The sequence below is a fragment of the Ambystoma mexicanum genome, chromosome 6q (assembly GCF_040938575.1).
Source record: "Ambystoma mexicanum isolate Mex_15411 chromosome 6q, UKY_AmexF1_1, whole genome shotgun sequence".
In the NCBI taxonomy this organism is placed as follows: domain Eukaryota; kingdom Metazoa; phylum Chordata; class Amphibia; order Caudata; family Ambystomatidae; genus Ambystoma; species Ambystoma mexicanum.
The window spans coordinates 863,879,535-863,907,387 of NC_090937.1; the positions used below are offsets into that span (position 1 = coordinate 863,879,535).

The window sequence follows — 27,853 nt, forward strand, 5'->3', positions numbered from 1 at the left end:
TCAGAATAATTAGCCAATGAGTGAGTAGACTCTAATTTAGATATTTTAGTGGGTAGCCAGGTGGTTTTAAAGGTGGACGCACAGTGGAAAAAGTGGATGGTCAGACAGAAGAAGAAGACAGGATCAAACAAGGACAAAGGAGAGACAGAGAAAAGAGGAGAAAGGTGGGACTAAAATCTGGAGTGAAAAACAGGAAAAGGGCAGAGTCTGGAGTTTCATCCCTGACAGAGAACAGGAGAGGCAGTCAGAAGAATTGATGGTGTTCAGGGCCCTTATGCATCGTCGGGGCCCTGACCTATCACACCTAATCACCCCCAGCTTCTCTATATCCTTAGCCCTTGCCTTGGCTCACCCTGCACCCTGGAGGCTCGCACTTATCTTACATTGCACTTCACCTGTTTCTCACCAATGAGCTCGCAAGCACCTACCCCATTCCTCCTGCCTTCTGCACTTGCACGTTCTGAACCCTCACAAAGCATAGTAGGTCCCCCGACTGTATTCAATATTTGTAATGTATTTTAATTGTTTCTCATCAACTTGTCCCCTCGCTGTTGCCCTGTAGTGCATTAAAACAGAATATACTTCCGGTATAAGTGCCTAACAAGCAAACAATAGATATGTAAATAAATAAATACATTCTGGAATGTCATCCATGACATGTCCCTATGCTTCCCATGAGATGGCACAGTGTGACTTCCTGATAGAGCTATGCAGAACCCAGAGAGATTCAAAGTGAGCACATGATTCCTACTGAATAAACCATTGGTGGGAATCTATTTAAAGTACTACCTTTCTCTATGTAGACATTAATCTGGTGGGTATTCCAGAAGTAGAAACCAACTATTTCCTGATTAATTAATAATTGAGTTAATTGCCACATAGCCAAAGGGACACACATGCGATCTCGGGCAAATTTGAAATCTCCAATATCGCTCCCATTGTGGATCACCAATATCCCTTTTGCCAACCCCACAAATCCCCTACAGTAGTGGGGTGTCTTTAAAAAAGAAATTCCAAACTGTTAAGTGCTCTCCGAACCCTGCATTAAAGCACAAGGGGTCCCAATTGTAAACTGAAACTCTGTGTCTGTGCAGTGCAGAAAAGTGCTTTCCTGGTTAAGTAAAAGGAAAAAAAGCTGATTTGAAAGCACACTCTCTATACAGAGCGAGCAAGGATCTCCAAATTGAAGGGAAACATTCTCACTGTATAGTGCCACAGGAAAGGTTTTCTTTATCTGCTGAGAAGAGTATTTCATTAAATGTTTGTTGTGCTGGAATATTGTTATAAATGTAAAGTGCGTAGGGATGTCAAAGAAAGTCCCTGCAAATGTCAATTTCTTTTGGTTCAGGAGAAGGACGTTACATTTTATTTCAGTAGGCCACATCTAAATTACAATGTAAAATAAAATTGTCCTATCATGTTCCGCGGTGCTGCATTTATTCTCTTCCCATTAGGGGCATTCTTGTAAGGGGACCAATTATCTGAAGTATTTATCAGAAATGTTCTCTTTATCTGTGACTGAGGGGGAATTGAGATGATAAATAGAAAACCATGCATGTGGTTGTGTTTTAGATGTTCTGTGATTTTTGTTCTGAAAAACAAAATTGTGAGTTCTGCTTGTTTATAATGAGTGTCAGGAAGGAATCGTTTTTGCTGCTATAGAGAGGAGTGTCACACTTATTTATAGTCAGTGTGTGGTTAATGAATGTGTCTACTAATTAAAGAAAAATAAACATATACTCTTTCTATACACCGGCCTGGTTCTTGTCTTTCATATTGCAAAAGGGGTTTGGGATTAAATGCATCAAAGGCAGAGTCAGTCAAGAACCTGAATAGTTTGTCAATTGGTGCGGTGCTCTTGATTGGGTGGGAATGAAACTCCCCAAATTAATTGTTGCCCGCATAAATATATTCTACAAAGTCAGTCCAGGACCGAAAAGCTACTCAAATCTCCTCTGAACAAGATTACCATCATCAACACCAGAATAGTGTTTTGGCCTTGTTGGACCCTATTATTAAGGTGAAGCTGCGCTTCTGAAGGGAACAGTGAGAAAGGAGTCCATGTCTGGATTACCCTTAATAACTTAGAATAAATCCTCAATTTGTATTAAATTTGCAATGGTGTGGGAGCACATCTATCAAAAACAAACATGACTCAAATAGCCTGTTCTACGTAAATTCTTCTATGCAATAGCATTTTAGCTCACTGCACCCTTCATAGATGAGATATAGTAATTTGCATATCAGTCGGGCCCCACTGATAAGTGCAGTCCAGCACCAAAGTGCTAGGAACATCGTCTATGAACAAGAGTGCCATCAGCAACCCCAGGCATGTGCTTTGGCCTTTTTGGATGTCATCAAGGAGGTGAAGCAGAGCCTCTCAGACACAGCAAGAAAGTGGTCCACTTCTGGATTACCCTTAGCAATTTAGGATAAAACCCAAGCTTTACAAAATGCACAAAGCATGGAGCTTTGTCAATTTCCCTCGACCCTTCAAAGACAGTAATGCAACTGATATTCTTGTCTTGAATCCTGCAAATTGCACCCTGAAGGTCTAGAAGAAAATATGTTATTTTGATGACACATAAGAGGACTGTAGTCCAGCAGAAAAAAAAATCTTTCTTGTCGTCTTTGACTATGAAAATTGTATCTGCTTATCCATGGAACAACTCTTGAGATGACAGTCTATCACACCCCTCAAAGAACCACCCCCCACCAAGTAAAATTGAGTACTTGTGAATTTGTTCAACAGGACACTGCTCAACCTATTTCAGTGCAAGCTCCATCTAAGAGTGTTTTCCTCAATGAGATGATACTTCATAAGGACCTTCAGACCCCATTTGCCTTATCCCTCAATTCTTGAGCAGCATCTGTCAGTAACTGCCACTGAATCATTCAAACATCTCAGACCAGTGCCTTCAAATATGTGATCATCGCAAATCATCCTAGCTAATCCATTGGATGAGTATTTTGATTTAGTCTTGTCAAGCTGGCCCACTCAATTGGAGCATTGTTTTTCAAAAGTATGTGCTTAATTTCAGGCTCTTAAATGAAATATCCAACATCATAGATCTCTTGCTGGTCACCCCTATGTGCAGTGTCTTTTAATAACTCTACAACCACAAACCTCCAACTACTGATCCTGTGAATCAACTGTGTCGTACATTTCTCTAACCAAGAGTGTCACTTTCTCAGCAGCCCTTGCCCTCTATGACAGGTGGTGCATTTATGTAATGACTCAACCTAACCTTATGACCTGTGCCCACTGAAAAAAGCAATGGCACCTAGAACATTTTCAGTGATTTCCTGATTTCCTGTATATTCTGGTGAGCTTTCAATGCCCCCTTCATTGGACTTTCTCATTCACTGGCATTTTAAATATTGGGCCCTTTAGCTTTGTTGAAAAACGTGTTAAACATAGTTGTCTTTGTCTCGTCCTTGATCCTTAATTATTAATTCTGAAAAATGTGTTGCCATCTACTGCAACAAAAATTCAATGTTTTATAATTACCATTGTGACAGCATTAATTCCTTCAACACTTTATTTGATGAAGTGTTGATGAGGTGTTATTTGCACTGAATAAACATGAATTATCCTAACTCTTTTATAGAGTTTAAGCATTTGATCTTGGAAAATGTTACTAAGGGTAAGCAAAAGAGAGTTTAAAATAGACAGCGATCAAAGTCAGCAGGAACGGTCTAGAGTGGTATTTCACTACTTTAATTTTGTTCCGTTTACCATTTCTCTATGTTTTACCACAATATTCACCGTTCTATATCATTGATGTGTCCATTCATGTCCCTGTGCAAGTGTAAAGTTGTAATAGGAGCCTTAGTTACTAGTCACTTAGACTATTGGAATGCTGAAGCTGCAAGACTTGTCACATTTTGCACTGTGTTTCCACCTACCCTCTTCCCTGCCAGGGCCACAGTTCCACTACCTTTTCCGGTACACTTCTACCACTGAAAATAGACAGTCTCTCCTGCATTAGTATTCTGACCCCAGAGCAGGACATTATGGTTCAACAACATCAAGTGCATCTCTAGCTATTCTCCCACTCAGTCCTACTAGGCACATACCTAAAGACATTTAAACACTTTGCACTTAAGGTTTACATTATGAAAAGTAAATCAGTTAAGAAATGCATTTAATCCATACATTATTAACAAAATCAAACTGAAATAACACATTTTCCGGCATAGTATTACAATTATGAATCAGTGAAAGAGTTTCATACATATGTGAAGTAGACCCATAATACAAGTGTTATGCCCCTTCGTAGCTTATGCGTGCACAGAACATATTTCCACACCACAGTAATTGATGATAGGCATTCAATACCTCAAAGAATTGTTTAGTTTTGACACTGTTCTTTCATGCCGCTTATTAATAGGTTTGTCAATTTCTCACTCTTGAGTGACAATGTTCTAAAGGAGCTCAAACATTCTATAATAACACTGCTAAAACACCTAATTATACAACTCACATGTATTAAAAATAGGTCAATCTAACCAAACTTAAGCCACCTGTGTCTAGCAATATTTCTGAAAACCATATTCAATGCACAGCTGCCATTATATTTTCCAGGGGGGCTCCACACCGGACATAGAAATGAATCAACACTATAATCACGAGAAGATAATTGATAATAATGTACCTCAAGGTCTTGCTTGCATCTAAAACTCTACAATACTACACCACCAGTTACAACATGTCTAATTATTAATGACAATGGGCCTCATTACAAGTTTGCAAGTCCGGGAATTACGGTACCGGTAAGCTTGCCGATACCGTAGTTCCCGGACCGGTATACTATGAGTTGTGCTCGCAGGTGCCTTTCAGCCCACCAGGTCTGACCTGGCAGGCAGAGTGGCACCCGCAAGCACAGCATGTTGAATGCACCGGCACCATTCTAAATAGGATGTGTATATGCACCCTAACGGGAAAAGAAGACCACATTTGTAGGGAATATATGCATACATCCTAACAGTGTGCAAAGGGTGAATGAAGACCTGCTATTCGAGCCAATGGTCAACATTTGATCAAAAGTGTGTTTTTTTGTGAGAGCCACTTTCTACAATCCATGCCACTTCCTATTAGCCACATCCTTGTTGTGCTCATCTCTTTAATAGACAACTTCAATTGCGTCTATGGGTGGCTGAACAATGAAAGCAACAGCAAACTATAAACTACAACAAACATAGAAATATGCAGCCATACTCCTCACCTGAAGTGGTTAATTCGCAGCACCGGAGAAGGAAAGACAACTTAGGGGCAGTCACACACACAAAAATGAATGGAAAACATTCTGCATTGTTCAAAATATCTGAGTAACCAGGGACCAGGCTCCCTCACCCTACAGATGATATCATATCACCTGGCCAAACAGGGGGTTCTGTCCATATAGAATCCTTTGGCTGAGTGGTTGCACAAGTCTTTGGATGCTTTACCTTTGCCACTAAAATTGTCTGTTCCTGTCTCAATCGATGTTGAGACCTACTTTTGTCAAGTACTACCAGACCTTGGAAATGCCTACACACATATATCTCCCATTAAGAAATGATACATGGCCCCTGCTGTATGGTCATTCCAAGTACTCTTTTCCCACACCCCTTTTTGTCAAGACCCCAGTTCTGCTGCATTGAACTGGTTGAAACAGATTCGAACTGTGTTCAGCACACTCGAACCAGAGGCCCACGACAAAGCTGCTATTGGCACGTCATCAAACTCCCACTGCATTGCACCAGTCAAAAAGGTTTGCCTGCACATTGTGCCAAGTGGAGCACATCAATTGTTCACCTCGAAGAAACCTGCTTACCACTGTAGACCACATTTTGCACCTTCAAACCTTGCATAAGAGCACCAAGGTCCCCTTATAGAAATGAAAAACCTCAACCTGCTGAAGCATCGCATCACAACCCAACCCGAGCTAGCAGCTATTAATGACTCAAACTGACTCAAATCCTGATCCGACCCTGGTGATTCAACCAAATCATGTAACCTGAATGCTGCACTGGAGCTGCATCGAAACAACTAATAAGCACCAGCTCATCGCGTAGCCTAGCACAACTTGCTGCACCCAAACCTGATTCAACTTGCACTGCACCACATCCTAAGGGCTGGTTTGCAGCTGTTGATCCACCTAAGCACTGTGTTAAGGTACTTAACAGCCCCCTGGTCCAGCCTTGGGCCCTAGACTGGCCAGGTCATCTTTGCACCATTTTCCACGGAAAAACATATCCTTTAAAATTAATTGTGGTTGCATATTCCCTGTTCACCCCTGTTTCATTCCCAAAAGTGTTGCATCCTTCTTTCTATTGCATATTATGTGTTATAGTGGTGTTATAGCTATTTGTAAATTTGTGTGTTTTAATAAGAAATATTTATATTTTTTTAGAAACATGATTGGACATTCCTTTTATTTTGGACCGTGCATCATTTAGTGTTTGGGTTGCTATTGGCTCATATTCACACCCGGTCTGTGAGCATAGCCTTACCTTAGCTCATGTCACCACAATTTGCCATGGTGGTATATTACTTGACTGTGCTGGTTTTACATTTATGATTGGGATCACTCTTGATTGATATAAGTGTGGGGGCTAAGTAGGCGGTTTAGCCACTACTCATAACTACACTCCGTTATGGTGGAGGACAGCATAGTCGCTGCCACAGTGTCGAACCCGCCAAAGAGGAGCAGCGCAGCAGAGCCGCTGCTGCAACACGGTTCCTCTCTCCGTGTTGGGAGAGTGAGAGGAGGCAGCGTAAAAGGAAATAGGGAATACATGATCGACTCCTGTCTGGGGGAGCTGCCAGTATAGAAGGGACCCCTACCTGAGATGAAGAGAGAGATAGTGGCTCAGAGCTGCAGGAAACACTTGGAGGCACATGTTCCGCTTAGAGCCGCACACTGTTTGGCCACACCTGCCATGGCTATCAGCCAGTGAGATTTTGTGCAGCGTGGCAAGTGGAAGATGACAAGGTGACTCAGGCATAAAAGGGGAAGAGCACCACTTCCGTGGGCCAGGCCCTGCAGGCCCAGCGCCGCACCACTGTCTGGGCCAGGCCCTAGAAGGATGAAGGTCAAGAGGACAAAGCAGAACTGTCCGTGGGGGCGGGCTCACCTGCTGCGGCCCTCAGTCAAGAGGGTGCTTATGCGGCAGGACCCCAGTGGAAGACAAGTTTGAAGGAACTAGGTGCAGCAAGGATCCATCATGCATCGTGGTTCCAGGTTCACCAACAATGGCGGGGGCATCAATGCCCAAGGGGCTGGCCCCACAACCCCAGGGCTCTCAATTTCCACAGCCACCTGGTTGCAAAATTCAATATGAAGGGGAATCCAGTGACCCTGGGCCCAAATTGGAGCCACTGGCTGTAAATGCTGGACATGTTCTTCGAAGTGGCCGAAGAAACAGAGGATGCCAAAATGAAGACAATCCTGCTGCTTTACGCTGGGAAATTCACAATCTGTACAGAGTACTTCTATCAGGTGATGGGTTCTATCAAGAGGCAGGGAGTGCGCTGTCCAACTACTTTGCACCAATGGTCAACAGCTGATAACAAAAGATTCCAGCTCTGGCAGGCCTCTCGGGGCCCAGATGACTCCATTGATGCGTTCTACACCAAGCTGCGCCAGTTAGCAACAACGTGCGCATTTATCAATGAAGAGGGGGAGTTGCGAGGACAGGTGATTTAAAAGTGCTGGTTCATCAAGCTGCGTGCCCATAGAGTGGGGAACGGATCATGAGCTGGCAGAGGCGCACTTGACCCAAATGGAGGTGGCCATGAAAGAGATGCAACTGGAGGAGGTACACGCCATTAGACCGCAGAGCAAGAAGGCCATTTAGGCCAAAGGGGCAGGGAGTAGAGCCATGCCAGAGATGGGCAAGGAAGAATCACCCCAGAGAATGTGCGAGTTTTGCAGAGTTCGGTTGCCACATGTTGAGCCGTGTCCCACGGTAGGACAGCAGTGTGGGAGGTGCCACAAGGCAGGGCACTATGCCAACTTCTGCAAGACCTCTTGTACGTCAATCACTGCGGCCAATGTGCCTGAGTCATGCAAAAACAGGTGGGCTGAAGTAGCGGACAACATGCCCCTCATTGCGGAGAATGCCAACTGGCCTGAAAAGGATGGAGGGGAACGCAGAAACGAGATCAAAGTGGTGGCCCTAATTGAGTACAATGATGAAGAGGTGTTCTTCATGACAGAGCAAGCGCAAAGACCACTTGCAATTGATGTAGGAGCGGCAGAGCGGAAAAGGCGGAAGAAGAAGGTGAAGAAGGCCCGCGCCTGCCAGCGCAAGAATGCGAGGAGCCAGGGCTAGCTGTGTAAATGAACTCTGGAGCTCAGTTTCATCGAAGTTATTAAAGTCGCGTTAACATTTTGTGTTCTCACCCTTGGCATGGGATGTTGTGATTTAGGCATGTCACTGTGCAGTGACATGTTGCTGCTGGAGTTATCACAGGACATCTCTTAGTGAGACGGCTGTGATCATGTGCGACGTGTTAATTAAAGGGGTGCGCAACTTCCTGCTGACCAGTTATTCTACTGACTATCAAGCTGACTATCATTGTGTTAAGTGCACTGAAGCTGAATCCAGCCTCCTCAGGAATAAGGAGATAGGGTGGGCACCACTCAATTTCTTGATTATCAAAAAACACTAGAATCCAGCTTAAGGGTGTCCTCCAGAGAACCTGATGTACACTAAATCAGGGAAGTAACTGAAGAAGTATTGTCTGGTAATATCATTTACCAGGCCTGGGGACACCTGGGGTGTAGCGAATACTACTGCATGGTCAATATATCTAAAAGGTTATGGTGTGAAAGATATTGAAAACAAAGTGCTAATAATTCCTTATGGAGTGCCCTTCTTTTTATTTCCATTGTTTGGATGCAGAGACCCTTGCCGATGCATTTCGGACTAGAGAGTCCATCTTCAGGGCAGGTCCTATAAATGCACAATTCAAAAAATAAACTGATCGTCTGACCCCACCCGTACACTTGTGAATCAAAAAATAGTAAAACTAGACTATCATGTAGAAGAAAAATGCTCTATACAAAGAAGCTATGTCATATCTGTCTCACAAATAATGTTGGCACCCGTAGCTAACTGTAGCGCTGTATCTGTATCTGCGATTCCTCGAAATGTAGGCTCAAGGGGTTATCGTGTATTATGCCTGTGAACCAACCAAGTATAATTTAGGATATGCTGACCAAAACATGTTTATACTAGTAGTCATGCCAAAGTAATTGTCAGGTGAACTAAGAGAAGGGACTGGTTGTAACTGGATGTAGTAACACAAAATATTACCCAACGGCGAAGGAAAGAAGTGTATTGTGTCATCAAAGAAGCCTTTCTGGTTGATAATGTAGTGCAGAGGTGTAACTATGAATGGAAATATGTGCGGCATGTAAGCAGAAAGATAGTGTAAACCAGAACAAGTTACGCATACCTATTGTTAGCTGAAAGTCTTACCTCGTTGGTACAAACTCCGCATGGGCTTTCAATGTGGCAGTGTCTGTGAATAAAATACAAAAGTGATGGAAGATATCAGATCTTGAACACGTGCGTGCTGCACGCGATACTGAAGCTCATACAAGGAAAAGGCTCGAATTATTATCATGCCTTCCCATGAAAATAGATGGCCATGAGGGACTGGTGACCACTTGTTTTGAAAAAGCGATGTATTGCTGATATGTTCGCCGGTATGCTATTCAGAAACTCATCAGTGTTGCCAGGGTAAAGGACGCGGCTGACAGAAGCAGGTCTTGTTCTGTCAACACGCAGCCGAGTGCCTGCGGCTTCGGTTAGTAAACATGATGTTTTCCTCTGTGCTGATCTGCATGGACTTATGAATGATGTAATTTGTGTTAAACAAAGTTTTGAAAATCTATAGACATTCAAAATGTTTTTAAAAAATTTTGAATCACTGTAGATTTTCAAAACTTTGTTTAACTCAACTAGGCTTTATGCCATCTAGAAAGTGTGCAGGGGACGCAGTTTTCCATAATTTGGATTTCTTTTTGTTCTCTATTGTATTCCGGCCCAGATACCAAGGCTGAGTCCTTCTCCCCTCCACCTTGAATCCTACTAAAACATACCCTATGAATTAGAATATTTACATAGAATTGCTATTTGAATACTGGTGTGCAAGTGTACTTCTGTGTTTTGATGTAATTTGTGTTGCCAATGGCTCTCTGTCAGCGACCAGCTTGGAACAATCTGTGTCTGGGACTGTGCCCCTTCTATTTATGGAGGTGTTGTGAATATTTAATCTATAAAGCATTTAATAAGTGTGTGTGACACAAAAAGTGTCATCAGCTCACAAACACATTCAGTTGTCTGATATCTGAGTTAAAGAAATGGTTAATGACCATGTATTTATTCCATAACAAATTATGTGTAATGCGAGGAAATAAATACAAGTGTAAAAGGTCTTAAAGGATAAATACATTGACGAAAGTCAAAGTGGTCTTGGAGTGGTTATATACACTGCGCCATACTAGGTGCGTGTGGCATGATATTGTTTCTCTTTGCATACTCTTTCAGATATAGATGATTTAACAGAACAGCATAACCATAACTGATTCAGTACAAATTCTACAACTGCTGAACTTTTCTTCTTACATTACATTCAAAATCTCGGTGTATAATTGACAGTAATTGTGACAGCTCTCCCTCCAGTGCGGCCTCTACACAGAGTTTGGCTCGCTCAGACTCCCCCTGTCATGGAGGTACGAGGAAGGGTCAGCAGCAGTCTAGTGTTCCTCAGGTCTGGAAATGGGCTGGTAGCCACGCCCCCGTGCATTCCAGCCGCACATCTGGAAACTCGGCGAGCAGCTCCCTGCGTTGCTACTCTCCCTCGGGTACTGCCGTGCTCCGTGAGTACGATTGTTTCTTAATTGCTACCACAACCTTGAATCTACATTCTCTTCCTTTACCTTAACGCTTTCCTGCACTTAATTTAGCAAACATTCTGTGGGTTGTTTATGCAGATATTCGGATCGAGGGGGTCACTACGAGATGGGCGGTAGCCATGGTGCTATTAGCACCATGGCTGCCTCCCATACCGTGTCTGAGTCCGGTCTTGTTCAATGGGGACTTACCAGTGCATTCCGACCCTGGTGGGACTGGTAAATCCCCATTGAACAAACCATTCCCCATTCCCATTTGAGCCCCCATAGGGCTCAATGGGAATGGGGAGGGTGCTAATAACGGGCTTGAGACTAGCAAGCCCGTTATTAGCACCCTGGCCCCTTAGCGGGACCCGTAAGGGATGTGTGGTCAGACCACATGTTCCTTACGGTTCCCACTAAGGGACCTCGGAATTGGGTGGTATGGGATTACCAGCACCGGTCTCCTTACTGGTGCCCTGTATCCCTTACACACCCAACTTGGAATGAGGCCCTGTGTCATCTGCGGTGTTCTAGTGAACAAACTCTCACTCAGAGGGGTCCTGCCTGGGCAGCACGGTACATAGAGATCGAATGTTCTCACACCATCTTCCCGCACTCTCACCCTTTCCATTTTCATACTAGTGAAGACTATCTATCCTTTCCAGGCTAGTCCACAGACCAACACCAGACATCACGAAGGCAGCGGACACCAGAGAAAAACTAATTCTGTCCTCCCGGTCTCCCGTGACGGGAGGTAAGCGGACATTCAGCCTAAAACATACTAGCTTCCCACCCATTAAGTCTGTTTTGGTGAAGACTCATTTCTTTGATTCTGTATTTCATTTTCCTGAGCCTTGCTTCTCCCTATTCTCCCTTCTGGTTCTGTACCTTTGATATCAGGAGTTCGGGCAGATCTTTTCCTGGTACTGGGGTAAGCCAACTATGTAATTGATATCAGTCAGGTTCCTCTTCCCTATCACCCTCTTTTCACCCACTTGTTTTTATCTTTGGATTCAAACATTCTCAAGAGATATTCTGCCACATGTAGACCCGTCACCTCCATGAACACATAACTGCTGCAATCTGGAGCCCACACACTCTAGCAGCACTCCACAGGGTTTTTCCCCTTTGGGGGTTTTCCCTGGAGGCCCCAGTCTGTCTAGGCGGTATTAGAGCCAGGTCATGGAGGGGTTTCTAGTTATAACCTCACAATCTATGGGATAAGAAGAGGCTGAAGAATAAGAAGTGGGTGTCATCCTTGGATGCTGAAATCTAATTGTGATAATATACATTGAGTCATAACAGTAATTAACAATAACATTCAAAATGGTATATCTCATCATATGGAGTGACAAAGTGGACTAGCATCTCAACCATTCCTGACACAAACTCTTCTACTAATAAGTGTTGCTTGTTAGATTACATACATACATGTCTATGTCTATTTTTGAGAACCTAAAGCAATGAAAAGCTGGTATGGTTCATTCTAACAGCTATGGTACAGATGTTCATTTAGCAGTATCAGTATGACAATATATGTTTCCTGGAGGACCAAGGATAAATAATACTAACAGAAAAAAATGAATGTATCAATTGGAATGCCAAAAGCCTAATTAATGTTAGACATATCACTTATGAAACTGTATTATGATAAAATAAATAAAGATCCTGATTAATTAGCATTAACTAATAATGCATATGCATATTTCACTGTCCTCAAAATGTGGTTATCATGAAAGTGATGTTATTACCTAAGTAAAGGAAGTTATAACACTTACTTTAGCATATTATAAAAAACACAATAGATTCAATTCCTCATTGAGGCCATTGGGGAAGACTGTATCCAACCTGTCGATCCAGTAGGATTCTCTCAGTTCTAGTTTTGTGTTAATACTGAATCTTATGTCTATAGAGTTCACTACTCTAGAATCTGAAATCTTATCTGTGAGAGTTGGTGCCTGTGTTGTTGAAAGTGTCTTGAAACTGCTGAGTTTTGATTACACATTCTGACATTCGACTTATGCTCATTCCACCATATACAAGCTCTGCAGCTCGTCTGGCCTACATAAAGCTTAATTTTATGGAGTATATTACATTCTGTGTGCTACATGTGGAATAATCTTTCTGTTTAATCTTTTCCCCTGGACTCGGAAGTGTAACAAAGTCTCCTTTGATGACATTGTTGCAATTATTGCATGATAGGCAAGGAAATGTCCCTATATTCTTGGGTTGCCATGTTGTCAATTTCTTAGGCTTTCTTTTCACCAGCAGATCTCTCGAATTACTGTTCCTTTGAAAGGCAAAGATAGGTTTCCCTATAAATAAGTTCTGTAATTTGTTGTCACTGCTCAACAGGGGACAATGTATCAATATAGATCTTTTGATTTTGGTAAACTGAATGCTGTATCTGCTGACAAATACCAGGGGTTTCTGTTTGAGATTTGGAGTTCTCTTTGGGATCAGCAGGGACAACCGTTCCTTTACTTCGATTCTGGTTCTTGCATTGGTTAATTTATCGTCTGAGTATCCTCTTCCCTGGAATTTAGCAATCATTTTGTCTAATTCTTGTTTGTCAGTGTTCACTATACATTTTACCTGTAATAATTGGCTGTAAGTTAAATTCCTTATGGTGTTGGCTTGTGATACAGGGTGGTCTCGAATCCAGGTGCTGACAGGGTAATCTGTACACCTAGGTAGTACAACCCAGGTTCACTGATTTCATAGGTGAAATGTTTCCTGTTGTCAATGATGTTCAGATATTCTAAGAAGGATGTTAATGTTTATGGAGTGTTATTCCACACTAAACAAAATGTCATCAATGTAGCATTGGAGCCCATGACAAATATGAACAGGTCCGATCCAAACTGGCCTATCTAAAGATTAGTTTATGCTGGACATCTGCAGTAGACAATACTGCATAATCATAATACTTTTGAGTTGTATTTGTTCTGAATCTGCACCTTTTAATTATTCTGTGGAAGATAAAGGGCACACAATAAAGAAAAAGCAAAATGAAGACTTTGCGCACAAGCAAATAGGTTTGCTGCCAGCTCCAGTTCTGTATGGTAATCAATCCAGTAGAATTTAACTTCATTAATCCAGTGGCACAACTGCACCAAAATGTTGGCTCCCTCAGCTTACGTGTTCAGCTGTGTCAGATGCTACTTCAAGCTGAGGCTAGTCAAATGTTATGTAAGCAAGCAAACAGTCAGGAAAGGTGCTCTTAAGAGTAGATACATGTCAAATGTTGGTCCTTGCAAACATTTCCATAGTTGAAAAGTGATCTCAGAACTGAGGCATTTTAGGCATTTATGCATATGTGTATTTCTGGGACTGTTACTGCAAGAAACTCATTAGCTTGGCAAAGTTTGGAAAAAAGTTTAAAGGCACATGCTCTACATCTTGCACTCCATGGCACTTAGCATGGGTTGTTCTGGTACAGCGAGGCATCAACAATGTTCTAACTCACCCTTTGCTCACCATTGTACAGCTTGACTGAGTGCAAAGTTTAAACTTTCAAAATGATGTGACAAGCAAGCTAGACAAATTAGATAATTTACAAGAGAAAGAGAAAGGCATAGCTAGAAAAATGACATTCTGGAAGTAATAAGATTGTGTTAACTAGACTACTAATAAGTATACAAAAGAGCTTCATTAACGTTCGATGCCAAGAGTCAGTTTGGTCTTCACACCCACACGCACACGCACACACACACACACACATACTTAGTGGGTTAACATTGGGTTTAACTGCCAATTGGGGTTCAGGGATTGATGTCTTGAATTAAGGTTCATTGTTAAGGCCCCATAAAATCTTTGCTAGTAGAGAACTATTAATGAAAATCAACATCATCCTACGGGAGTCAAGATAAGTCTTTAAAATTCTTGTATTGTTCTGGCCGGTGATAAAGGTAAAGATTCTCTCAGATGAGGAAACTGCTCCAACTGGGCAAACCTCGGTCAGAGGCTAGATTAGGGTCCATGATCATGAAATCTTCAGAACGATGTACAGCTTGCTGGTGGTTTGTTCTTTGGTGAGCATAGAGATCCCTGACAGTTGACATTGGCAAAAGAGGCATGTGCAAATGAAGGCTCAATAGCATCAAATTATTTTCTTTCATATATGTGTTTATGTTAGTCTTCTTCAAGTCACTGGGAAAAGATCCATGTATGCATCCACCTCAGGATACACAACACTGATGTTCAGGTTTAGCAAATACCCCATTATCCAAAGTGAACTCGAAACAACATTATGAAAATGGGTGGTGTGGACAGCAGAGTGGGTTGTCAGCACTGTCACATGTTGCTTGATACTCTGATCATCAAAGATGCTTGTTGGTATTGGGTCGAATCTCCCACCATTAGGAAAAATCCCCCAGCAAGAAGACATCACCCAGTAATGAGGAGGTGAAATTGCATGGTAGTGGGCTCCATGCAAAACTCCATCTATATAATGAAGTCAGTGGAGCCAAGTCTGATGCTAATTCTGCAGTTTCCCTTAGGGTAAGGTACACTCTCCCTGAGCCTTCAAAGTGCAATTGTTTGTAAATATGGGTGTCAATCCCCAAAATGTATCATCCCAAAATAATATGCTGACAGTGGTTGGTCTTGATAGTTACCGTCACTTTTTTCTTACGAACATATATAGCTACTCAACTAAGGAAACACATATATTTTCAAAGCTCTATCACCAATGAGCCAAGATTTGGGTTGGAAAAATTGGCTGGAGTGAATAGAGAGTCTGTAATCTCAGAAAGAGGCCTGCAACGTGGTCGTCAGATCTTGCCTGGGACCTCCACTGGGATTACTTGACTTCGGGGTCAAAGCTAGAGAGCATGTTTGAGTGTATTGTTCCCAACATGCAGGTATGTGAGGCAAGCACATCATGCTATGTATCCTTCGTCACACTCAGAGAGGGACACAGAGTTTTCACTGGATTAACATTCTAACCAGTTAAAGAAACAACAATGAATCTCAGTGAGTAATTCTGGACCATCTGACTAACCAGTGAATGCAATATTGGATTGCTGTCCAATGATGGGACGCACCAATCAGCCTCAAGAGCAGACATACCACAAAAGATGAGAGAAAAGGCACAACTCTTATTTTTTGGCAGCACATAACTGCTCCCAGAGTGGATTCATTCACAAATAGCAAAAAAGATATGTTCCTTCGGCGGATGAAAGTCTGATGGAGCGTATCATTATCCCTGCCCACTTTGTAATTTATGATAGATCTGACACATCTGGTGGCAGAGCTCGGCATATGGTGTGTGTGTCTGTGTGTTCGGTTTTGACAAGTAAAACTAGCCTTTCATGGGCCTGAACTGCAAACGCATTTTATAATGGTGCAAACCCACTGAAACACTCGTTTTGTGTGAATCAGGCCCCATGCGAGTAATTCATAGTTGATGTAATTAACTGGATGATGGTGTGAGTTCTACTTTTCATTGCACCATGCACTTTGAGAGCAATGCCTGCCATGTGCTTTGAGTGCCTACCAAATAGCTATCAATACCTGCCATATCTTCAAATTGATGCCCAACCTTGCCAGATATCACTTGAAGTGGTATACATGCCCAGTGAACGTTGCTTCCCTACCTTGTCACATTCTAAACATGCAGTGCCTCATAATAATCCATGTGTAGGCGCTATAATGGAAAACCTTTGCAAAAGCGATGTTCTGCTCCGTGGAAAATGGTAATCCACCCGTTCCTTTCAAAGCACTGCCATTTACCTGTGTGTGAGTCTCCGGTGGCTGATGCACACTGCCGTTCGATGGTCTCGGGCAACACAGACTTTGTGGCGGCTGCATTTAACCTTCAAGCACGGGTCTTTAGACGGATCCAGAGCTGAAAAAGAGAAGACGAGGCAGAGTTAAAACGGCACGGCCATTTGAGAGCAGTTCCATAAACAGGACGGTCTGTGATGAAGAAAAAACGCATAATCACACAACAGTCTCCTTCCACATGCTCACCAAGGTGGGGGAGGGGCATGCCCCTGTTCTCTAATAGGATTTGCTTGACTGTGTTTTGCTCCTGTGCCTCATTCCCTCTCATTGACAACCCATGAGTCAAAATGACTGGCAAAGGTGACAGCCAGAAGCAAATGCCATTCACCTTTTCCTCCAGGGCGAGATCTTCCCATCACCTGGCATTATCAGAGTGACAGAAAGGCATTGATATTCTGGGCTCGCTATCCCACATGGCCCCCTGTGGCTGTTCTGAGGTTTCAGCCTTTGTTTCTCTGGCCAGCAGTGCGGGGCATTCATCCATCAAAGTGAAATATCGACTACTCAAGGCCTATGGACATGAACTGATTCTGGAGAAAATGAAACCTGGAGATTGCAGGGATGATTCTGTGACTGTGTGCAGGGGTTAACACGGTTGTTCTATACATGGGGTAAGCTGGCGATAGCCAGCATCTGCTGAAACGCTTTGTCTGGAAGGAGAAAGCAGTTGTAATCTCCCCCTCCCTTCCTTATTTATGTCTTAGCTCTTGCACATTATGAAATGTCAGCAGGTTGAGATAGTTAATTTCACATCCTTACTGTTCATGGACTGTAAGAATGTCATTGTATTTTCCCTGGTTCCCTCCCTTGCCTTGAAGTGCTTTGAAACACATTGGGCCTCATTACGAGTATGGAGGTAGCCATGTTGCTAAAAGTGGCATGGCTACCCCCATACAGGGTACCAGGTCCGGGTCCCACAAAAGGGGATTTGCCGGGCCATTCCGACCTTGGAGGGCCCCGTAAATCCCTTTTGCAGGACCTGGACCCGGTACATCCCCATTCCCATTTGAGCCCCTATACGGCTCAATGGGAATGGGGAGGATGCTAACAACGGGCCCGTTAATGACGGGCCCAATATTAGCATCCTGGACTGCTAGCGGGTCCCGCTAAGGACACCAGAGACCTTATTCCGAGATTGGAGGTAGTCATGGCGCTATTTGCGCCATGACTGCCTCCAATAACGGGTTCGAGTCTGGTGTTGTTCAATGGGGACTTACCGGTGTAGTCCGACCCTGCTGGGGCCGGTAAATCCCCATTGAAAAAACCATTCCCCATTCCTATTTGAGCTAATTAGCGGCCTGGTCCCCTAACAGGACCCGTAAGGGACATGTGGTCCGACCACACGTCTCTTGCGGTTCCCGTTAGGGGACCTCGGAATCGGGCGGTAGGGGATTACTAGCACCGGTCTCCTTACCGGTGCCCGGTATCACCTACTGCCCGACTCGTAATGACCCCACAGGTCTAACCAGGTGTTCCTTAGCAGGACCCGCAGCAGTCCTCATGATAGGGCAGCCCGTAATGAACAATGCCGGACCCTTACCGGCACCGTTCATTACGTGACCGCCAGGGTCCTAATGAGGCTCATTGTGTATAGGAGCTATATATATAAACTATGATATCCTATCATAAAGCGAGTGGTGGAAGTTCATTGTAGGATATTTTAGGGACCCTTTCCGTGTCCGGCAGAAGGGGAGGTATTAGCAAGACTGGAAAAACAGAGCAAAGTCTGCAGAATCCTTTAACATCGGTGTATCGAGAATATCTGTCTGCTGCACGGCTTGCAACAGGTAGCGGTCAGAGACCAGACAGGTAGCTGACAGCACGGAAGATCTCTTTGACGGGCAATGAGGGGGCGGGCACTGCCGCCTATTAGCAAGGGAAGGTGTCTGGCGGTGGACAGGATGCTACATTCCCGATCAGCGTCACGCAACAGAGGATTGCAGCGACCTCGGTACGTTCATACACCGGAAAAGCGTATTGAACATAAAATGAAAGTAGCCCGACCGTTTGGAAAAGCCCAAATCTAAGAAGATAAGTACACAGACATATTGTTAAAAACCTGCGCCATGTGGGAATGAATGCTGGGTCGCAACATTAGTGAAACACTTTCAAACGTGGCTATTTTACAGATTACCAGCTATAGCTTAAATGGCCTTGATCCCAAAGGTTCTGCAAACAGGCTTAGGAAAGGTGCATTTACCTCCCTTGACAGAGGGACATTTTTATGCATGGATATCTGATTGGCAGAAATGTTCCAGCAGCCGGTACTGTTCAGAATAGGGTGGCCAACTTTATGATATCCTTGTGCGGGACACTTGCCCAGAAGGCGGTGATGACGTCACAGCGTCATTCACGTTTGGACCGCCTCATTTGTAATTTAAATTTTTTAATGGCTCTTAACACCTGGCTTAATTGAAATGCAAATGGTTTGTCCTTGGAAGGTGATGTCACGTTTTTTAACTGAAAACATGACCATCAACACCCCAGGAACAAAGCATTAGTATTTGAATGAAGCCAGGTGTCAGAGCGTTAGCAGCGCGACCTGCAGGATGGGTGGAGGGAAACAGGGCGAGAGACCAGAAAAAGGGCGGGGGCTGTTAAATAGGAACATAGGGGAGTGTAAGAAAATAACGAGGAGGGGGAAATGGGTTGGACGAGTGAGGACTGGAATAGGAAAGGGGGTGAGGAAGAAAAACAGAGGAAGAAAAAGTCACGGAGAGGGGGTGGTCACCACCAGAATAAAGCAAAATGGAATCGAGGGGAGGGGGGGTGCAAACCAGAGTTGTAAGAGAAAGACTAGAGCCGGAGGGGTGCAAGATAACAGAGCGAGGGGGCACAGGGTTGCCAGAGCTTTAAAGTTTACCTTGGCCATGCGCGAGAAGACGACTTGTAGTATATTTCTAATGGTAAATAAATAACTACGAGGGTCTCTAATGTGGAGTTAGGGGTGCCTGCATGAGGGAAGGCAACGACTAAATCTTCTCACATCAATAAGAGAACCTTCTCTAAACTCCAAGTCAGGAGGTTCCAGACTCAAGCAGTCGCGTTACCATGCAGCGTGATCGCTATACAGTCTGTGTCAGGCTCAAAGTTCAAAAGGAGCCGGGCTGCGGAGCCACCCAGAGAAAGAAATCAGCAGGCGGCCGCCAGGCCGTGCTATGTAGATGGCCACTTCAGTTTGCAGAGTGGTTGGGCTGGAGGCAGGTTGTCCCGGCTTACTGTCTCCCGAGAGTCACACTCCAGGGAACAAAGCAGGGAACAAAGCACGTCGGGACAACCTGCGTGACGCACAGCCACTCTGCAAACTGCAGGACAGAGTCCCCAATTACGGGATAATTCCGCAAAATACAGGACAATTGTCTACCCTAGTCCAGAATGTAATGCGCTTGCTCAAAACACTTGCTTGGGCACTACGCCCCATTAGTAATTAAAGTTGAGTGTTAAGCACAGTATCCTTGGGGGAGGGATGAATAGGTTTAAATTAGGAATGAGTAAGCCTTGAAATGCTCACGTCGAATGCTGGTTCGTACAAGAAAACCTTCAAGCCATTTGAGCCTCCAAAAGAGATGGCTTGCAAATCGATTCAAGCCGAGTCACCGTGGGCCTGAGATGTCCAAAGTGGCTTCAATTGGCTCAAATCCACTGAACACAATTCCAACCATGGATCACTCTGGCTCGAATTGTGTTCAAAAACTGTTTAAATCCAAGCCGGAAGGATAGGGCTTATTCACTAAACATGTTGGTGCACCAAAGAAACGTTGGGCTTTTTCTCCAAGGGTGTCAGAAGTGTAATGTGCACACCACAGATGCGCACATTAAGATGCCCCTTTTCACCACCTTCGTTTATTTGTGCCAATAGTGGGGTGTTTCTGTGCATTCTAAAGCTCATTCTCAATCCTGAAATAAAATGTTCTTTGAAATGCACAATGGTGCAAGGGAATGCACAATGCCCAACAAGGTCACTCCGACCCTTTCACACATTTTCATTTAAATGGCAGTGGCATAAACCACTGCTGTCGCACTTGCACTTCTGTCCCTCAAACAGGGATAGACTCATTATTTTGTTAACATGTCATGGTCCCTTTCCATCTGGATGCTGGGAACCTTTCTCACATTCCAACACTAGTGCATGCAAAGGGATTGCCCAGTGCATCTTTAGCACTGCCATGCAGCCCCGCTAACATGTGCTCACCTTTGTGGATAAGGTAATTGGCCATTTCTAAAATCAATGCAAATACAAATAAATATCATCTGCACATTTTTCATTTGCATTTATTCTTGTCCCTATTGTGTTATTTAATTCACCACCAGTGATATAGTATCCTAGAATTCAGTATTACCAAAGAGCCAAGTAATACAATCAAATACTTGTATTTATACGAGCATCTCCAATTCCAGTACAAAGGTTTTGTGCCATTAAAAGCCTCTTTATCAAGTCCATCCCCAATTGAACATATGTCCTCCAAACGTGTTCACTGCCAGTTCAACCATGCCTAGTTTAAATTGCATGGACCCATACATTTTTGAATAGTTGTGCCCATCCATTCCGGGGTTTACACTGTGGCTGCACTGCTGTGACTAAAGAGATCTGTTGTGGTAGAAGTGATCAATGTAACTGTGCGACAATTAAAGTTGGCATTAGGAACACCGCATCTTTCCTCAGAAGATGCATCATCATAGTTCCTGGCAAATGATAATTGTAGAAGTAGCAACACAACAGACTTTTCATGGGTGAGACTCAGCTGTGGGGTTGGTGGAAGCTCTGAACCCAAAAATCTTTCAGTGTGACATTAGAGATACTTCCTCGAAAGTGTCAGTTTGCAGGAGTGAACACAAATCAGATAATAAAGCAATGCAGGTTGAGGTGACAATGCTCTACAATGTAGAGTAAGTAAAAGAGTAGGGGGGCAGAATCATAGATGACATGATGTTGTTGTACAGGCACCATAACAGCCAGTTCATTTCTCAGAAACGCAAACGGCACCATTATTTTAATAATCTTCATCTGAGAATCTTGGTTGTTTAGATGGGTAATATGAGAAGGATACATTGGGGGTCATTACAACCGTAAAAGGTGTCGGCGCCATTAAACTCTTAACGCCTGATTACGAGGTCCCTTTGCGGGACCCGACCTTAACGGCTGGTTTTACCAGCCGTTAAAGTAGGGTGCCGCAAAGGGACCTCGGTGCTAATTACGGTACCGCAAATTGAGGTACCGTACTTAGCACCTTCCCCAGTCCCATTGAGCCCTATGGGGCGAAAATGGGAATGTGGAAGGGCCATAGTGAAATGGGGAAATACCGCTCCGCCAACCTTGGAATGGGGCGGTATTTCCCCATTCCACCATGGCGGACTTGTTACAACACCGGCACCAACCATGGTGCTAATAGCACCATAGTTTAGCGCTGGGGTTGTAATGAGGGCCATTGAGTTAAAGATCAATATAATGACGTGGAGAATTTAGTTTAGAACTGAGGATGTGGAGGATAGGAATTGCAAACAAAGGGGCGAATCCATCATGCCAAGCAGGGAAGGGGTGATACAAGCCACAAGTACTACAAAGGCTTAACACTACCTATGGGCCTCATTACAACCCAGGCGGTAAGTTACCGCCTGGGTCGTACCTTTACCACCATGGCGTAAACTACGTTTACGCCAGGGTGGTTGGCGGACTTACCGCCCCATTCCGAGGTTGGCGGGGCGGTAAGTCCCCAATCCCCATTTACCCTTCCCCATTCCCATTTTTGCCCCATAGGGCATAATGGGAGTGGGGAAGGCGTTAATTACGCCACCGTAAATTACGGTGGCGTAATTAACATCAAGGTCCCTTAGCGCCATGGATTTTAACACCTGCTAAAAGCAGGTGTTAAAACCTCCATGGCGCTAAGGGTCCTCGGAATCAGGCGGTAAGGGTCGGCGCTGTTTATGCCGCCGTAAACCCCTTACCGTCTGAGTCGTAATGAGGCCCTATGAAATGGATTATTACAGTTGCACTATTGCAAGTATGTGAATCCTTAGAACCCAAACAACCACTTTCAATACCAACGACCCTCTAGATTGTAATGGCACTTTACGATATGACAGGGTGAGAACGATCACTTTTCAAAATAAGTCGAAAGCCTCCACAACTGGCTAACTCCTAATACAGCTGGAAAGCTGTCCTCTGCTTGGCAATGTTATGGTCGATCACACGGATGTGCATGGTCATGGCCCCTCACGACTTTTCAATAACTAAATATAAATTCTTGTTCACAAATGCTTATCTCATGGGAATCAAATCCTACTCCGAGTGATAGATGTTTGAACTGGACATTGCTAAACCATGACAAAAAAACTCAAGGAAATCCGCCGGCATATAAACGTTGGCCTTTATGACACATTGAAGGCTTTTAAAGATATGTTGGAAGCAGCCAAAGGGGCTTTAACAGCCAAAGGCAGCAGAACCGGAAGAACAGCCAGGGTGGACTCGGAACCAAACGTAGCCATGGAAATATTGTTTAAAGGGTCCCCACATTACAGCAAGCAAGTAAACCCAATCCATCCAAGTAGAGTTTCCGGAGGTCGGGAGGGAGGGCGTGATCACTTACAAGAAACATTGGTATCAATGGGTCAAAAGGATACATGTTAAAGCACATTTGCTCCTATATAGAAATTAAAAAGTAGTTAAACATAACAGAAACGGATGTACAGCGTGTTTAAGTGTGAGGAAAAACATACTGGAAGCATATCAGAAATGATTTCCTTCCAAAGATATGAGGACTGAGGATGGAGGGATGGAAGTGGGTGATGTGCACGGGATATAGGGGAAGAGGATCAGAAAGCCAGTGCACTCAATCAAAAGAGGTCCAGGGTGCAAAGGCCCATCGGGACATCTCCAGAGTTCCCTGCAGGCCAGTCAACCTCTGAGAGCAGCCAAGGGGGTGTTGTAATGGGGAGCACAAGCAAAGAACACAAGCTTTCTTTATTTTCAAAAAATCCCAACATGATCGACTGGTAGCAGCAGCTTGAAGAAGAGGATATACGAATGCCGTTAAAAAACAGTACATACATCGTGGAGCTTACTCGAGCAGGCAGTGTGTGCTAACCATAGCATCCGTTTCTGAAAGTAGTAGTGGAAGGCCCTAGTGAGGCCTCCTATTTCATCGAAATCACACCAACAGGAAATCTCGACAGTTTTGTTAAACAATTATTTGTTTATATAACCCAGATATGCTGGCCGCAAATCAGTCTCCATTCTCAACTGGTGAGATTTGTTCCAGATGACACTGCCTGGCTTGCCTGGTTTGGGTTTGACTTCCTGTGGGGTTCAAGTGACCATATCTTGATCCGCTAGCTGTATGCTGCTCGGTCAGACCAGGCCCAATTAGACATGTTGAAATCTGGGGAGGGACGATGGATCCTGTTCGCCACTATGCCCTGTAATGCATTTTTGGCGATGGGATGCTTCCCGCAGATCTGTGTTGGAAAATGTTCGTGTGCTCTGTTGGAGACTTGGCATTGATTGGATTGTGCCATATGTCTGCCAACAAAAGCAATTGTAAACTGTGTGGCACTTGTGCCCAATTTTACACAGGAAGTGTGATGTAAAACACACTATTTCAACCCATTTGTGTAAATAAATATCTACGGGAGAGCCCCAACAGACCCTTAATTGGTTAGTTGGCTTTTGCTCCCTCACTGGGCCTCATTACATGGATGGCGGTAACCATGGCGCTATTAGCGCCATGGTTGCCACCAGTATTTTATCGAGTCCGCCATGGTGAATGGCGGAATTAATGCCCTATTCCAAGGTGTGTGGGGGCGGTAATTCCCCATTCACCATGGCCCTTCCCCATTCCCATTTTTGCCCCCGTAGGGCTCAATGGGAATGGGGAAGGTGGTAATTATGGTACCGCAAATTGCGGTACCGTAATTACCTCCTAGGTCCCTTTGCGGGTCACGACCTTAACGGCTGGTAAAACCAGCCGTTAGGGTAGGGTCCCACAAAGGGACCTCGTAGTAAGGCGGTAAGGGTTTACCGGCACTGGTACCCTTACCGGTACCATTAAACCCTTAACGCCGTCCTTGTAATGAGGCCCACTATGCCTAGATGCCTAAGGGCTTAGGGCCTCATTACATGGTACGTGGTGGACCAAGGTGCTATTAGCACCTTCGTCCATGCCGGTAAAATACTGGCACTGCCTTGGAGGAAAGGGGAATTAATGCCCTATTCTAAGGTTGGCGGGCGGTAATTCCCCCTTCCCCTATTGCCCTTCCCCATTTTTGCCCCATAGGGCATAATGGGAATGGGGAAGGTGCTAATTACGGTACCGCAAATTGCGGTACCGTAATTAGCACCCTGGTCCCTTTGCGGGTTGGTTTTTAACGCCTGCTAAAAAGCAGGCGTTAAAGTACCAACCCGCAAAGGGACCTCGTAGTAAGGCGGTAAGCGTTAACGGTCACCGGTACCATTACCGGTGACCGTTAACCCTTACCGCCTTCCGTGTAATAAGGCCCTCAGTGTGCTACTTATCAATGCATAAATAAATAAATCAATGATTGGTCACTCCCACATACACAAGGGAAATATTTGCCTCCCCACCCCTCACCAAGCAAAGGAATCCCCACCTCCCACTGACTGTAACTAGGAATCCTTCTAATTTGTCAGTGTCAAGGAACAGATGCAGATTAGTAACACAATGTCACTAGCCATGTGCAAGACATGCTCACAATAAACATTTCTATGCATCAGTTATTGCAAATGCCAACAAAGCATTTTACGGTGCTGGAAAAATCACCCTACTTGATTGTCAAGTGGAATATGCCACATTGATAGACAGGTTAGTAGTTGGTGATAGTGGCATCCAAACCATGGCAGTCTTGTTAGTGTGTGAACCCTTCATTTTGGACAAAGTTTGGGTACTGAAGACTCAGCCCACTTCTTGTGTGAATGTGGATGGGAAGATTCCATGTGCATCTTCCAATATATGCATGCATGTAGGTGCACTTATTATAACTCCATTACCAATCTTTGTCATAGCAGTGGGTACAAAGCCACTTGTTCATCAACCAAATGAAAACAAAGGCCCCAAAAAACTGAATTTATGAACACTGGCATGGCACATTTAACTAGCGGTATGGGCAAAGCCAACTTGATTGCTGTGCCCCCATGGGGTGGAAGGTATATTGGGGCAGCCAGCATGACTGTTTTCTTACCTGGGGATTGCATATGTTCCTGGCATCATATGCACAGCCAACATAATTCATATCTTGCATATAATACCTGCCTACATTAGTGCCACAAGTACAGACTTTTTCTTACAGTGGCATGTCATATTTTACTATCGTTATGGGCAAAGGCAACTTGAGTGTTCATAGCACACATGTTTCTATTTTTTTATTTTGATAAAATAACATGTTTTACTGGCATTATGGTAAAAAGCCAACAGAATTAGGGCCTGATTCATGGAATCTTTAGCACTGGTGCAAAGTGACGTTGCACTGCCAACAAACACCCTTATTCACAGAGTGGTACAAAGTGTATTTTTGCAGTGCAAAGTGACTTTGTACCACTTGTGCAACAGTGCAAAGTCACTTGTATGTTTGTGCGGAAGGTATGTTTGTGTGGAAAGGGAAAAGGGTGTGTGAGGGTATGCGGAGGGGAGGGTAGCGCTGGGTTCTCTCCCACTATGCCCACCCAAAAAAAGCACAAATAGTGTATCACTTAAGAAATGCAGCGTTTCTACAAGCGAAAATCAATCTGTTCTTTTTCTGCAGTTTCAGAATTATTGCAATCTAACTAAGAACTAGTATACATAATCCCTATGACATGTAAATGCACTGTTGCCTATTAATAAAATATTCACTCTAATTTGGAAATGATGTTCTACTACTTCATTATAATTGATATTAATTTCTTTGACTACTTTGCATGAAAGCAATCCACTAGTGTATGCTTTCAGCGGACAGTTTTTAATTGCAAGATTTTTTTGTTATTGTTGTAGATACTGTAAGCTCCACTAGCTAGGATTTATTTAAACTGAAAATATTCTTCCTGTCAGATAAAAAAAAAAACTACTTTGCACCGCTCTGTGAATCAGGGTGTTTGTTGGCAATGCAAAGGCACTTTGCACAGTGCTAAAAGTTTCATTAATCATGCCCTTAGTGTTTTACATGGCCATTTTGGGCATTATTGGTGCAGCCAACAAGGACATGCTTCCTTACTGTAGCATGCATGTTTTCCTTTTATTTTGGGCAAAGCCAACATAATATTTTTTCTTAAGTGGTCATACTTACCTACATTTGTGCAGTCAGTATGGGTATGTTTTATTACAGTGCCATGGCATATTTTAATGGCAGTATGGGCAAAGCCAAGAATAGATTGTTCTTACATAGGGATAATATAAATATTGGCAGAGGCAGCATGGACAGGTATAGGTACAGCCAGTTTCAATAGAACCTGAAAGAACAGTGGCATATATTGTGGACAAAGGAATTATGAAACTGTGTTGGAAAATGTTCCTGTACTCTGTTGGATACTTAGCATCGATTTGATTTATTCATGTGTTAAACTGCAAGATACATTGTAAACTGTGTGGCTCTTTTAACCAATTTTTCACACAAAATGTTATGTCAAATATACAATGTTAACCCATTATCAAAAAAAATACATCTAGTGGGAGAGACCCACCTAAACATCTAGTAGGAGAGACCCACCTAAACCTCAATTTGTTGGTTGCCCTCATTGCCCACAGATCCCCATGGTTTACTGAGACATGACAGCAAGATTAATTTAAGCTCCCGAGCCTGCTACGGCCGAGTTCCTATGCTTGGTGGTTACAGCACATCTTTTCTTGTGTGTTGGGGGTTACCTTGGAGACGCTGGTACCCAGAGCATGTGTTACGAGGCATGCCGCCATGGAGGATACGCGGTCCGTTCCATCAGGTGAATTTTTCCACTCAAGCACCGTCTTAGCACCTCTTTGGCGCTTCTGAATTTTCATCCAGTATCTAACCTTGTATTTAGTGTCTTGTTACTACGTCTCTTGTGCACCAAACTTGTGCCTGCTCACCGGACCTTGTATGAGCATACCCCTGGTTTAGTATTCGATCTTTTGGTTTTCGACTCAGAACTGCCAACCGGATTCCTTGTCTCACGTCTTGTACCTTGCTGCCAGCAACACGCCAAC

The 27,853-nt window shown here is 43.8% G+C and overlaps 1 protein-coding gene across 1 annotated transcript in view; it reads right to left on the bottom strand.

Annotated features, from left to right (window-relative positions):
* The window catches only part of SPOCK3 (SPARC (osteonectin), cwcv and kazal like domains proteoglycan 3), a 1,387,609-nt gene that overhangs the window by 746,077 nt on the left and 613,679 nt on the right, over nt 1-27,853 (bottom strand). Inside the window, exon 3 of the mRNA XM_069631385.1 lies at nt 16,632-16,746. Coding sequence (XP_069487486.1) covers nt 16,632-16,746 — 115 coding nt within the window. The remainder of the gene's footprint in view (nt 1-16,631; nt 16,747-27,853) is intronic.